A 14,185-nucleotide genomic window follows, 5' to 3' on the forward strand; every position below is an offset into this window, starting at 1 on the left:
AGGATTTTACGCAGAGGAATTTTCGTGTTTGAGTTTGTGGATGTAATGTTTGCATACAGTTAAATGTGATTTCACGGCTGTTCCACGGTATGTTACCACCCTCTTTTGGTGAACATTTCAAACTACAGGCAGCTGACAACAAACCAGTGACGAGTATATACATGCGGGGAGTAAACTGGTAGTTTTTGTTTGTTTGTTTTGACCGAGAAATTTCCTTGCGTCCCAATAACGCACATTATTTGGAACAGTGCGTCTCGCGGGAAAATTATGCGTCTAGTACGCGGGACGCAGAGGTGATGAGATGGCTGAAGTTGTAGTCACTTACACTCCCACAAAATCATTCTAATTCACCTGGTGACTAAACGGAATAATAACGATTTCACAATGAAGAAATTACCTCTAACGTTTAACGCACAGTATATGAAACACATAGTCCGTATGAATCAACATTAAACTGTAGAATACGGTTAAAGGGTCTCCAGGCGCGGAACCGCTGTCTGCACCGGATGCTCCACGACAGATGATTTTCCAGAACAGTTTCCCTTCTCAATCATTTTATCTCCAAAACGAATCTTCACGTTCCTCAAAGGTCCATCTTGGTCTGTCACCGTGTTCATTACACGTGCTAATCTCCACCTTCTCCATTACATCATCTCCCAACTTTCAAGTTTCTCTTGGGAGTGTGCCATTTCTGTCTTGTCGCGATGATCGATACATATTCGAGATCAAAATAGTTCAGATAACTACTGCACTCTTTTGCGTGTATATATGTCCTCTCTGGACGCTCGTAAGTCAAGTCAACAGACTATAGATAGAGCACTTTCGAACAAATACCCAATTAATCCATTGAAATATTGTTAATCATTGTTCAACCCTCAAAACCAACACGTTTTTTAAAATATATTTTTCATTGATTTCGCTTTGCTCCTCGTCTGAAGGTTCTCGTTTTATTTGGCCTTTAACAAAACGACCGTGTCTGAGAACATATCTATATGGGCATGACATTTGTACCGAAACCAATTGGACGTCTACGCTGAGCCACAATTTACATTCGACAATTTACACGCAGAATCATGATAAATGCAGACAACACAAAAAACCCGTGAGAAAACAGCCATTTGTCCTCGGCATCACGGTCCACGAGTAGAATTGATTTTTATTTGTACATTGTCCACCAGGTAGTGCTGTTGTCAAGGTTCTTCCACAACAAGTGGACTCACGTACTCAGTGTCGTAGGTTCCAAGTTCCTACATCATGTAATATGGAGGAGTGTATGGTTTCACCGTTGAATTAAAGTATAAAACATGGTCAAATTGCACAATGCAATATTGTAGAAACGTACACTCGGTGTTTTCTATTACAGTATGTAGAATGTTTTGTGTAGGTTACTGTACTAGATTGTAAAATGGAGGAGAGCTGGAGAGTGGCCCATTGGCCAAAATGAAGCCTCCAGCTGTGGGCGTGGTCAATCTGACGCGCGCCGTCGTCTTCCTTGACGGGCGTGTCCCCGCGGCTCTGGTCTCCAACCTCGTGGAAGAAGATGGCGAAGACGGTGGCGAAGACGGTGGCGGTCCTCCCCGTTCGCTCCCCGAGCGCGCACCTTCTTCTCCTCCTCCGCCCTCTCCCCGCGGGGACACCGCCTCCATCTCCGCTGGGCGCCCTATAGACGCCGCCGGCAGGGCGCCTCCGGGGCACCGACAGCCGGGGAGAGAAGACAGAAAGACACCGACAGCCGGGGAGAGAAGACAGAAAGACACCGACAGCCACCCCATCCTAGCTCCTTTTAGTGCGCGAGTGCGTTCCTGCTTGGACTCGCTCTTGTTATTAATATTATTTTTTGGAGGTTTTGGATCGATTGAGACAAGATGGAGAGCATGGAGAGGGAGTGCAGCGCGCTGGGGGGACTCTTCCAGAACGTCATAGCAGACTTGAAGGTTGGCGCACACACTCGTCGATCATCATCATCATCATCATCATCATCATCGTCGTCGTTGTAATCAGGTGACGTCTCAGGTGTCCAATCAGAAGAATTTGCCACACCCTCGTGTTGCCTCAGCCACAGGTGGTGCAAATGGCTCCCATGATGGATATCGGAACTATGGAGATCCAAATGCTCATTCCTGACTCCCTGATCACGACACAAGATATTTGTAGTGGAACACTCCTGGTCTCTAGCTAAATGTATAGTGATAACAATGATAATCAAGATTTGGAATTGGCTTTTCTGAGCCGCAGTGGACCTGTTCAAATGTCTTCCACAACTTTACTATGGTGACATTTTCCTCCATGAACACAAGAAACCAATTGATTTTGTTTAGCTTGCTTCCCTGATATTGACTGGCGACCACTCCATTGTTTGTATGTGCCTTGATGTTCACTGGCGACCAGTTAATTGTTTGCGAATGGCATAATTGTGAAAATATTTCTGACTTTCACATTCTTGGGGTATTTTTCTTTTCCTCACGAGGCTACCATTTCATTATTACAATTTCAATATTACTATTTCCTAATCAAATCACAGTTATTAATTATGGGGGTAACCATGATTATTTTCATTATTCGAATAAGGATTATTGGTTTGGCTGCGAGAAGGCGACTGACAAGCTAAGCCTTGTCTCTTTTTGAGGTTGGGTTCTGACTCATGTAGCCACCTCCCTTGTTGCCATGGAAACACTGAGTTGATTGGCTGGCTTATTGTTCCTACCTCCCAATTGCCCCTGTTGGATGACATCTTTGGCCCATTCTGTTGAATATGAGCAACACCAACTGGAAAACAGCAGCCCTGGATAGATTCCTCAAGGGACTTCAGATGGCTGCTGTTGCCACGGCGACAATTTATGTCCTGGCTGGCTGATGGATGTGGCAGCAGCGCTGCCCTCCCAAGTGCCGGCACGCCAACAAAGACAGAGCGTGCAAATTGAATTCCCGTGGAGGGCGGCTCGAATAACGGCAGTGGCGTGAAAGCTAGACCAACAAACGGCAACCCTCAAAAAATACAAATTGGAGGTAGAACAACACTCCCCGAACCCTCACCGCACATCATTTCCTCTTGCCACTCTGCAGTGTTGCCATGGCGACAGTCGTCCATGCAGCTCAGCGCAGCTGGAGATGAAGAAGAGAGATGTGGGGGGGGGGGGGGGGGACCACATGCTACCATCACACTTGAAAAGAGATGCCATCTACAGACGGACAAAAGTATTGAGACGCAGCCTTCGATCAATCAATCAGTCAATGAGAAGTTGGACTAGAATGAATCTTCACAGGAAATCCAAGGAGACATTTGTCCGGTTTGCCCCTTAGTTGGGTGAAAATTTGATGGTCTGGACTACAAGGCCTGAATGGTGATTCTTCATCTCATGAAAGTTGGCCAGGAAAATATTTTTGATAGCCTCCCATGTCATCATCATCTTGTTGTTGTTGTGTTTGCTGTGCAGGGCAGTTATCCGGTGTGGGAAGACTTTGTCAGCAAGGCCGGCAAACTGCAGTCGCAGCTCAGGTAACCTTTCAGCGTCTTCTATTCGTGGAGGCGGGGTCTCTGGTCACATGACTGTACTGGGGTCAGACTCGAAAGGGTGACTTTGCCACTTTTGCTAAAATAATGCTTGGATTGGATGGCATAAGAAGTGACTCCAGAACGGGGGAAGTGCGATCACAACCGAAGACACGCTGCATGTCTTTGTGTCTCGTCGTCTGACCTCTTTGCAATGATAACAAACGTCGCTTTGTTTCAAATATTTGTTCCCGGCAGTCTCCATCAACCGGCCAGTACGGGGGGACTGATTAAGATTTAGGACTTAATGATGACCTGACTTTCTTTTAGCGTGGACTGCACTTTTCCCTCAAGTAACTCGGGACTTGCTTGAGGAAGTCATTTCTGGCGGGGGTGGGGGGCAAAGCCTCATGAGTGGAAAGTTAGCAGTTGGCGGCACGTGTGTGTGCTTGTGCTGTGTGGCAGGGCCACGGTGGTGGCGCTGGCGGCCTTCCTAGACGCCTTCCAGAAGGTGTCCAACATGGCGTCCGGCAGTCGAGGTAGGACCCCATTTCTCATCTTGGCTCCATGAATTTATTCCTAACACTTTCGCGTCTTTGTCTACTTGAATTGCGGCTGACTCTTGCCTCTTGGTGCCAATGAGCTACGTGAGAGTGAGTTGAGGAGTTTCATTTGGCCCAAAGTGGTGCTTTGATGCCCTATTGCACCATCTTTATGGAAGAAAACCGTGTTGATGTGAGTGGAGGGATTTCTTGTTGATCGAGGTCGTGCATCGCCACCATCTTGTGCCCTATGGGGACCAATCCAACATTTGTTGATGTGTGACCTGCCGTTGGATGGCGACCAGTCCGTTGATTGTCTATGCTCGCTGCTCAAAGTCAGAATTTGGTACCTGGATGGATACCAGATGACTGGATTTGGACCTATGCAGCAGTTTGCCGCTCGGGCGGGACAAATTAAGAATCCCAAGTGGGATGATGTCAGAGAGGACAACCTCCCAATGTTTCTCCGTCGCTCCCACGAGCAGCAAGTGGGTCCAAGCCTCACCGACCTATCATGGCATCCCCAGCGGCAGCTTTGGTTACACGAAAAAGAGAGACCAACACATATGATCCCCGCACACTCATTTGGAAAATTCCAAGTCTGTACGAATGCCAAGTGCATTTCCAGTGCCTCCTTTTCTTCAGGGTGATGTGGGACTCCATTAAACAAATGTCACGAGGTAGATGAGTACAATATCACTCATCTCATTAGATTACGTCTCACTCTTTGATAGAGCAAGCAACAAACAGACACATCATTTAAGGTTAAACAACAACAACATTCTGTTTACATCATGTATTCTTTATCGCCCGCAAAGAGCCACTCAGTGCCGTACCGATGAGCTGAGAGGAGTGGAGATTTCTCAATCGAGAGCATATCCGTCTGTCTGTCTTATTCCTTCTGCCATCTAGTGGAAGAGCATTTCATCGCTCTGCTTGGCACTGGACGTTGTCGGCATCGATAGATGAGCAAAAATAACCATTCCTTTCAAGACGTCCTCATTTTCAGCCCAAATAAATGAAATTGGAGCATTTGCTACAAGCTTCGTGCTATCCGCCAACACACTCGGATGTTCACGTATATAAATCGGCATGTATTGTATTGTTACCCCCATTGGGCTGTTATGTAATTTTGTGATGGGGATCTCACTTTGAAATGACGCAGGTGACGTCTGGCGATGACGTGGACCAAAACAACTTGATTTGCCATTGCCAGGAAATAAGTGGCTCTTAGGTGGTCAAAACTGCCCCCCCCCCCCCAAATAAATAAATAAATAAATAAATAAGCTGAGTGCAAGACATCAAGAGTTGCTGGAACGTTTGAAAAGGAGGCTGGAGGGGGAGGGAGGGCGTGCGGGGGTCAGTGGTGCAATGCAGCAACATCACGGCTGCACCCTGACTCCATCAACCAAAAAAGAAAAAAATCAGCAAATTACAACCCTTTATGTCATCGCTTCATTGAAGGAATTAACCTCCGCCTATCATTTTGTCTTTGTCATTTGGGGATCAAATGGCAAGTTTTCTTCACTTTGATCATTTTTCACCAAATCACGTTTTTAAACAAAGACAAAAATTGGACAAGAGTTACGCTCGCTCATTCGTGTGGATTATGTGCCAGATGATCCCGCAATAAGCGAAATCCGCAACACAGATATATTTTAAAACCTACTAGGTAACAATATAATTGTACGACGTAAAGTATATTGATCCACCTCTGCCTTGACAATAAGCTTCTGATCTGGCGCTTTCTGTCGGTGTCAAAAGCGGGATTACATAGAATTTGACATTTCATCAACGTCAGAAAAAAAACAATGCTGGGCTGAAATACTTGCTGCTTTCATTCGTCTTCTTTTTCAATCATTCATTCATTCATCTTCCGAGCCGCTTGATCCTCACTAGGGTCGCGGGGGGTGCTGGAGCCTATCCCAGCTATCTTCGGGCAGTAGGCGGGTGACACCCTGAATCGGTTGCCAGCCAATCGCAGGTCATTCGTCTTCTTTCAAATGTAAAATAGTGTGCCACCATCTAGTGGTCCACAGTGGACTTGCATACAAAATAAACTGGGTGGCAGAGCAAAAAGTTGATAGGGTGCACCAACAAATCCACAAAACAACATGATCGCAACCCCATGCCCCCCAAAACTGGGACGGAAGGGCATTTCACTGTTTGAAGTAGGCTTTGAGATCAACATTTGACAATTGAGAACGCTCCCAAAGAGTCGCACCTCACCTCCATAAGATCAGAAAAGTAATGAAGCTACCAGCTTGTTCACGCAACGTATGATGCTTGAAGACTGATTTTTTTTTTCCAATGCGGTTGCCAGGGGCGACGAGGGACATTGGGTCAGCGCTCTCCAGGATGTGCATGAGGCACCGCAGCATCGAGGTCAAACTCAGACAGTTCTCCACGTATGTACGCATGCGCGAGTGTGTTGAGCAGGTGTGGATGGCAGCCCCTCTCAATCCTCCATCCTGTTGGCTTCATTTGACCTGGTTATATTATTTGATTTAGCACAGGGGTGGGCAAACTTTTTGGCTCGGGGGGCCGCATTGACTTTTAAAATTTGATAGAAGGGCCAGGTCAGCACGAGCTATGGTACATTTAAAAAAAACTGAATTTGTTGACAGTCCATATCAAACATCAACAGGACAAAAGCATGAAAGTACTGTATTAATATATACTTTTTTTAAATGACAACAGTGTTGTTGATGACCTATTTTAGCCTGTGCATTGCTGCAGATGGGTTGTGATCAGACCAGTAGAAGTAGAGCGATACAGAGGTACTAGGTGGTCGAACCCCCCCCCCAACCCGTGTTCTGCAACTTCAAGTCAATGCGCCACCTGGCAGTGAAATGCCTGTCATTACAAGTCCAATTGAAATGAATGCAATCATTCACATTGAACCTTAATTGTGGACCAACCTTCGGCGGGCCGGATTAAAAAGACCAATGGGCCGGATTCGTCCCGCGGGCCGTAGTTTGCTCACCTCTGATTTACAGTAGCATATGGTGTGTGTGTGTGCGTCTGTATGTGTGTGCAGGTTGTTTGTGGATTGTCTGATCAACCCCCTCCAAGAGCAGATGGAGGAGTGGAAGAGAGTCGCCAACACTCTGGACAAGGAACATGCCAAAGGTACACGCACGCACGGGCCCAGCAATAACCTGCTGCATGTCCTGCATTCATTTCGTGTGTGTGTGTGTGTGTGTGTGTGCGTGTGTGTGTGTGTGTGTGTGTGTGTGTGTGTGTGTGTGTGTGTGTGAATTGGGGCAGAGTACAAGAAAGCCCGTCAGGAGATCAAGAAGCGCTCTTCGGACACGCTGAAGCTGCAGAAGAAAGCCAAGAAAGGTGCGCTCAAAGCTGCCAGCTATCTCATGCCAAACCATGTTTCTGCTGACTTGAGTTTTTGCTCATGCCTTGTTGGTGGCGCCGGCCCGATTTGCGACTCGCTCTTCAGCTGATGTCTGTGGTAAGCAGTCGTCGACCCGACGACCGCTCCATTCTTGGTCCTCTTGCTCAGCGTTTGTATTTTCGGGTGCAGGGCGCGGAGACATCTGGCCGCAGTTGGACAACGCCATGCAGGAAGTGAGCGACAAGTACCTTCAGCTGGAGGAGGCAGAGAAGCAGGCGCTGCGGAGGGCCCTGGTGGAGGAGAGGAGCCGTTTCTGCTGCGTGGTGGCCATGCTCAGGCCCGTCGTGGTCAGCCATAAACCGTACACCCCACGCAAACGTCAACGCGCGCGCACCTCACTGTGGCATGTGTGTTTGTCAGGAGGAGGAGATGTCCATGCTTGGCGAGATGAGTCACCTTCAGACGCTGACGGACGACCTGAAGACGTTGACCATGGACCCTCACAAGCTGCCAGCCTCCAGTGAACAAGCACGTCCTCTGTTCCTCATTTCTTCCTTGTCCTCCACCTTCTTCATCTTCTTCTTCCTCCCTCCCAGGTCATTGTGGACATGAAGGCGTCCGAATGCTCCTGGTCCTATCAGACTCCGCCCTCATCCCCAAGCACCACGGCGTCCAGGAAGTCCAGCATGTGCAGGTTGGTTTCGCTGGGCCGCAACCAAACCACGCGATGAGCCCCAATGGTTTTCCACTGACGGCTGTTGGGCGGCTCTTTTCTCTCCGCAGCAGCCTGAACAGTATGACCAGTAGCGACTCTCGCTCCAGCGGCTCACACTGCCACTCTCCTGCCTCGCACTTCCGCTACCGCGCCTCGTCCTCGTCGGCCCTCCCTCAGCGGACGCCGGCTCGCCTCTCCTCGGTGTCCTCCCACGACTCGGGCTTCATCTCACAGGACGCCCCCCAGTCTAAGTCGCCTTCGCCCATGCCTCCGGTGCGTCCATGCGTGCCGGTTAACTTACACTACGAGGGATGACGCGTCATCATAATTTCGCCATTCTGATTCCACCACGAACGTTTTGTGGCGACGGTTGCATGCGTGGATTCTTGTTTTCACCTTTAGTTGTCCAATGGTTTTGAGTGTCACGCTTGCTTCAACAAGACCACCGCCTACACACGCCATACTTGGCCTCCTCGTGCTCCTCCGCCAACGCCACCTCAGCCGCTTCCCCGCCGTCCACTTGCTCGCTCTCGCCCATAAGCTTTTCTCGTTTAACCGACTGCTCATCTGTGATCTCGTCGTGCCGAGTCCCGTTCCATAAGGTCCTTTTGTCCTCCACTTGTCCCTTCGTGGCTGTCTCATTGACTTCAGCGTGTGTGTCACTGTAATCGGCAAGAGTTGGATGGAGGCTTCCGGGCTCTTCTTGGTACTTGAAAGGCTTATTTACCATACTGGCCCAAATATAAGACGGCCCTGATTATAAGACGACCACCTCTTTTTTAAGACTCAAGTTTGAAAAAAGACACCAAATTAATTTTTGTACAGAAAATAATTACAGTACATCTGATTATAACAATATATTTGAGAGAAAAAGCATTTTGCCTCATTCAAATCTAAAGTGCATTCGTAAATGAATGGCTTCTGGTTTTTGAAATGTAAATGACATAACTTTTCCTCAGCTGCCGGTTAACCTGGCTGATCTTCGACCCACTTTTCTCCAGATTGTCGCTATGTATTTCCATTTTCTGTTATCTCTTCTATTATTTTCTTTTCATTCTTACCGCTATTTTTTAATTTTCTTCTTCGTGCTACCACTATTTTTATTCTTCGTGGCATTCATTTTGGGCTGGGGAGTCAAGTTCAGCATTTGCTTCAATTATATCTGGCGCCATCTAGCATCGTGAATGGGTATAATGTCTAGACCCCGAATATAAGACGACCCCCACTTTTTCAGTCTTATTTCAATGCAAAAAACACAGTCTTGTATTCGGGCCAATACGGTAGTTCAAAATTTTCAGTGTGGATTTCTGTCCCTTTATTTCTCTGTCGGGTATCACGGGGGGGGGGGGGGTGTATTAGTTTCAGAACTGAGGAAGCTTTTTGCATTCAAGTTGAAATGTCTTCAGTAGGGAAGAAGAGTCGACTCTCCTCCATTCAACTTTTTGCAGATTGATTCCCTTGTATTTAGCTTAGCAACATGCTAACAACTCAACACCATGCATTGCGTCTTATCATTGACAGCCCTTATTCAACCCCCCGAGCAGAGCTAAGGAGAGGAGGGAGACGGTTGAACCTCCAAAGGAGGAATTACACAGAGGCAAAGGAACCCCCCCTGTGACCTCCTCCAAGGTTTTTCATTCACCTCGGCAGAATCGGGATGAGTTTCGCCAAAATTTCTTCCAACCCATGTTTGGTTTGCACGCAGGAGGACAAAGAAGCCCACGTGGAGCTGGCTAAGGCGCTGGCCCGCAGTCTCCACTTGGACTTTCATGGCTCCAGTAGGGACTCGCTGCATGGCTCCAGCGGCTACAGCAGTCAAACCAACACACCATGTTGCTCGGAGGATGCTGGCCCCACGCAAGGTGGGCGGGCACCCCAGTGGGGTGAGGCTTAAAGCTGCTAGGTCGAGCCTTTGTGGAATTTGGGTTACAGAGGATCGGGTGGGGAAGGTTTGCTTTGGAGTTCGATGTCGTGGGCTTAGCATGCCAAGTAGGATTCAGTGGTCAATAGAGGGCGCTGGCTGGCGCACAGCCCCACCGCTGATGTTGATCACATCATTTTCATGGAAGACAAAAAATGAAATCAAAATATTTATAACCGATGCAGATAATTTAAGGCTACCTACATTTTTTTGATAAGAATGATAAATAAGGTCGGCCGGCCCGGTAGTCGAGTGGTTAGCACGTTGACTTCACAGTGCAGAGATTCCGGGTTCAATTCTAGCTACGGCCTTCCTGTGTGGAGTTTGGATGTTCTCCCCGTGCTTGTGTGGGTTTTCTGCGGGTACTCCGGTTTCCTCCCACATTCCAAAAACATGCATGGCAGGCTGATTGAACACTCCAAATTGTCCCTAGGTGTGAGTGTGAGCACGAATGGTTGTTTGTAAATGTGTCCCCTCGCGATTGGCTGGCAATCGGTTCAGGGTGTCCCCCGCCTACTGCCCAAAGACAGCTGGGATAGGCTCCAGCATTGCCCTTGACCCTAGTGAGGATGAAGCGGTTCGGAAAATGAATGAGTTAACTGAAGCCAGGCCAGGGGTTGAGTTTGTGGACTTGGGGGGGGGGGGGGGGAGTTATTATATATTGTGATTTATCGCCGAATGTCTGTTCCCTTCAGACTGCGACTTCTTCTCCATGGGAGCAGATCACGAAGGCGATGACGTGGACACGTTGCCCAGCGCCTTACAGCCCAGCGACCTCTCTCGGTCCTCCCGCCCATGGTTTGGGTCCAAGCTGGCCCCGTCCGCCCGCGTTGCCCCCAGCCAGTCTACATTGATCCCGCCGGGGGTGGCCACCATTCGCCGAGCGCCGTACTCCAAGCCCAACCTGCGACGCACGTCGGCAGGCCTCCCTTTGGGCCCAATCCCCATCAAGCCACCCACGTTGCCGGTCAAGACACCCACCGTGCCGTACCACCGCGGCTTCCCCGGGGCGTGGACTTCCGAGGGCGGGCGCGCCCCACAGGCCCCCGTTAGCCCACCAAGCACGCTTCTCTCACCGGGGAGCGGCGGAACCTTTTCGCCTCACTTGGATCCTGGCCAGCTTCCGGAGGAGACAGACCACGGGGACGACGTGAATAACCTCCTGGCGGCCATCCGGCGCGGCGTCCATTTGAAGAGGACAACCACCAATGACCGATCGGCACCCAGGATCCACTGAACCGGACGTTTCGTGGCTACACTTTCCGACTTTATGAAGCCCCGCAAACAAAGCTTCCCCAATGCTGTATCAAAACGCACAACGTGAGTCATGCATTTTTTCATTTGGGAGGATCCCGCTTTGCCCTTTCAGAGCCAGCTTTCCTGGCAAACATTTTTTTCAGGATGTGCCAAATGTAGAGTGGCATGACTCAGTTATCATTCTATGACTTTCAGGATGTCTTTTCTTTTGCACGCTCTCCACTTCAAGTGCCAAAACCTGCTCCAGTGTCCCGTTTACGTATTGTGCTTTCCCACAGCCGTCGAGACAAACATTGAGGACGTGATGCTGGAATTTGCCTTTTGTAAAGTGAAAGCGTTTGGCATGTTGTCGCTCTTTTTACCTCCGCCAAGGATGCCGTGTTGCCGATCGTTTATCGATGTCCACGAAGAGCTTGTTCGATCTCGCTGCGCTTTGCTCCCAGTACGATTCGTATCTCGACAACCGATGATTATGTTCTTACGGCTTTTTTTTTCCCCAAGGCGTAGAGGTCAAGTCAGGTGGGGTTTAATATTTACTGTTTTCTACACTGACATGTTGTGGATACATTGAAGTGTGTGAGTGTGTTTTTGTAAATATTATATATATACATATATTTGACTTATGGCCTAAGTTTAATGATGTCAGAGTGTTATGGTAATAGACACGCTCGCATTGCACCATCAGGACGGGAGAAGGAAGCTTGAAGAAAACTGGAGGATATTCCATCCGCTCTGCACACAATGGAAGCAAATGATTACTTAGGCGAGTCGGTGAGTGTCATTAACCACCAGTGAAACGCAGGATCGCCTTGTACGCGTCAACTGTTTCCAGCCAGTCAAACTGAAGTGCTGCATGGACCGGAAAGCGTCACTGAGCTTGTTGAGTGTCTGATAGTTTCCATTTGTGTCGGCCACCCTTACGGACTCTGAATTGCTGCTGTCAAGTCAGTGCCATGTATTTGTTTCCGTGTTTTCCGACGTAATGTTCTTCACAGTCAAATGTCCTGTCGGAAACATTCCCTGGCCAGTGTTGTCCCTCCAACCGCATTCACTTGTTCGGACAGGTCCGAACGATGTTTCGTCGTGGTGTTTTCCAACACGTCAGCGTGAAAACTGTTTGATGGGCTCTATAACCTGCAGACTGTCCTCATGCGGCGGGTGCGCTGAGCAGATGAATCTTAATGTGACGAGCCTCCAGATGTCATCACGGCCTCGCAGAGTTCAATGAAGAAAAAAAAAATCATGTTTATCTGGTCCATTGTGTTTTTGGTTGCTGCTTGTCCTCACTCTGGTCTGTCATTCAGGTTTTATTACTCTGCAAAAGTTTAACAGAGGCAACTGGGCTCTTTGCCTTTATTCCAAACATTTTGTTGTTTTTCTCACCTTGGTGGCAAAACGGCTCCTTTGTGGCCTTTTCCAACGTGCAGGAGCAAGAAAGTGTCAGGACATTGCTGAAAGCAGATGATCGATCCACGACTCGCCATTTGCAAAACCAACTCTTTGTTTAATTTGCCGCCATCTTAGGGCATCTTGGTGCCGAGGAACCGTGTTGTTGTGCACTGAAGAGCTTCATTTAGACAAAAGTAGTGCTTTGCCACCATCCTGCGGTATCTACGGGTGATTCCAAACGTTTTCAGGGGGCGTGTCAATTATCCATGGATTTTCGCAATAAACGGGGAATACCAAAATGGCGTAAAGCTCCTCGTCCGTTTCGAGACGGTCTTTCTAGTCTGATCAGGCAGCAGTCATCTCTGTCCAGAATCTGTACCTGATAGCCCTCAAAGAAATGTCCTTTCCTCTTTCGAAGATGCGGGTTGCCAACGATTCCTGCATCCCGAGGAGAATGCCCTCCTATCGAACTAATAGGTAGAATCCGCAGGCCAGCATAAGCCCGACGGCCAAGACCACGGTGGGATTGTTGATTTGGTCGCAGGCATGGCAAAGTCGTGTCCACACAGGCGATGGCTCCACCAGCCGGTCCACCTTCTCTGAGATGGCGCGCATGCGCGCGCAGATGTCACGCAGGCTTTGGCGCAGCTCATCCAGGTCCATCTGGGTCTGGCGCTTGATCTCCAGGATCATCTGGTAGAGCGTTATGTTGACCTGCTGGCCATTCCTCGTTACCTCGAACATCTCGCGGCGGAAGGCCTCAATGTCCGCCGGGCAGGCTTCCATCCTCCGGAGGCGGCGCTATGTGTGCTCGTGGCGTGAGGAGGGCCCGAGGGAGGCGGGGCGCGAATGTGCCGACCCAGCTCTCGAATTCCTCCATTCGACAGCATGACAAAAGACAGCTCACCTCTCGTGCATCATGTAACCAAAGACCATTCAGGTGATGAGCAGCTGTGTGATGTCATATTAAGGGCAGGCTGTTGGAAGACGGTCGTTGCCGTAAAACTTAGCCTCATTTGGCTCATTGGGAGTGTCTCCGAGGCTGACCTTATTCGAAAGAGGATCAACACCTCATCTATGACACTCGGTGATTGGGAACTGAACCTGAATTGAAGTGAGGCGAGTAAATCGTGACTTTATTGGTGACGATTCATCTAATTCAATCCGGTAGTTTTCCACATATTCCTTGGCATCATTGGGTTCTCAGCTGATCTTGAATGAGAGGCAGGATGGAGCCTGCCTGTCTTACATAATTGTGTTTTTAGGCTAACATTGTACAAAAACAGCAAATAGGTGAGTTTTCACAGGATAATGGATGATAGGTTCCCCTAAAAGATCGGGGAATCATTAATTGCGACCAATTTCTCCCCTAAAATCTGCAACAAAGCTGAGATGGGCAATGTTGCGAGTGGACTAGGCATGTCCAGCTCTGGGCCTGGAGGGCCACTGTCCTGCTTGATTTCCATCTCTCTGGGCTACAACACACCGGATTCAAATTATCATTTCATCAGCCAGCTCTGAA

General features: G+C 48.8%; 1 protein-coding gene across 1 annotated transcript; it reads left to right on the top strand.

The window, feature by feature from the left end:
• Positions 1-1,729: 1,729 nt before the first annotated feature.
• On the top strand, positions 1,730-13,486 carry LOC127604301 (protein MTSS 1-like). The gene is made up of 13 exons (XM_052071348.1): positions 1,730-1,934; positions 3,435-3,496; positions 3,956-4,029; positions 6,356-6,440; positions 7,073-7,164; positions 7,303-7,377; positions 7,550-7,728; positions 7,802-7,909; positions 7,978-8,075; positions 8,165-8,381; positions 9,618-9,725; positions 9,802-9,958; positions 10,713-13,486. The coding sequence occupies exons 1-13, from the start codon at positions 1,866-1,868 to the stop codon at positions 11,252-11,254; spliced, it is 1,866 nt and encodes a 621-aa protein (XP_051927308.1). The 5' UTR covers positions 1,730-1,865; the 3' UTR covers positions 11,255-13,486.
• Positions 13,487-14,185: the final 699 nt, after the last annotated feature.

The sequence above is a fragment of the Hippocampus zosterae genome, chromosome 7 (assembly GCF_025434085.1).
Source record: "Hippocampus zosterae strain Florida chromosome 7, ASM2543408v3, whole genome shotgun sequence".
In the NCBI taxonomy this organism is placed as follows: Eukaryota; Metazoa; Chordata; class Actinopteri; order Syngnathiformes; family Syngnathidae; genus Hippocampus; species Hippocampus zosterae.

Coding starts and splice junctions, on each gene's coding strand:
- LOC127604301 (XM_052071348.1), top strand. CDS start 1,866: ATGGAGAGCATGGAGAGGGAGTGCAGCGCGCTGGGGGGACTCTTCCAG. Junction 7,165..7,302: donor GGACAAGGAACATGCCAAAG/GTACACGCACGC, acceptor GAATTGGGGCAG/AGTACAAGAAAGCCCGTCAG. Junction 7,729..7,801: donor CCATGCTCAGGCCCGTCGTG/GTCAGCCATAAA, acceptor TGTGTTTGTCAG/GAGGAGGAGATGTCCATGCT.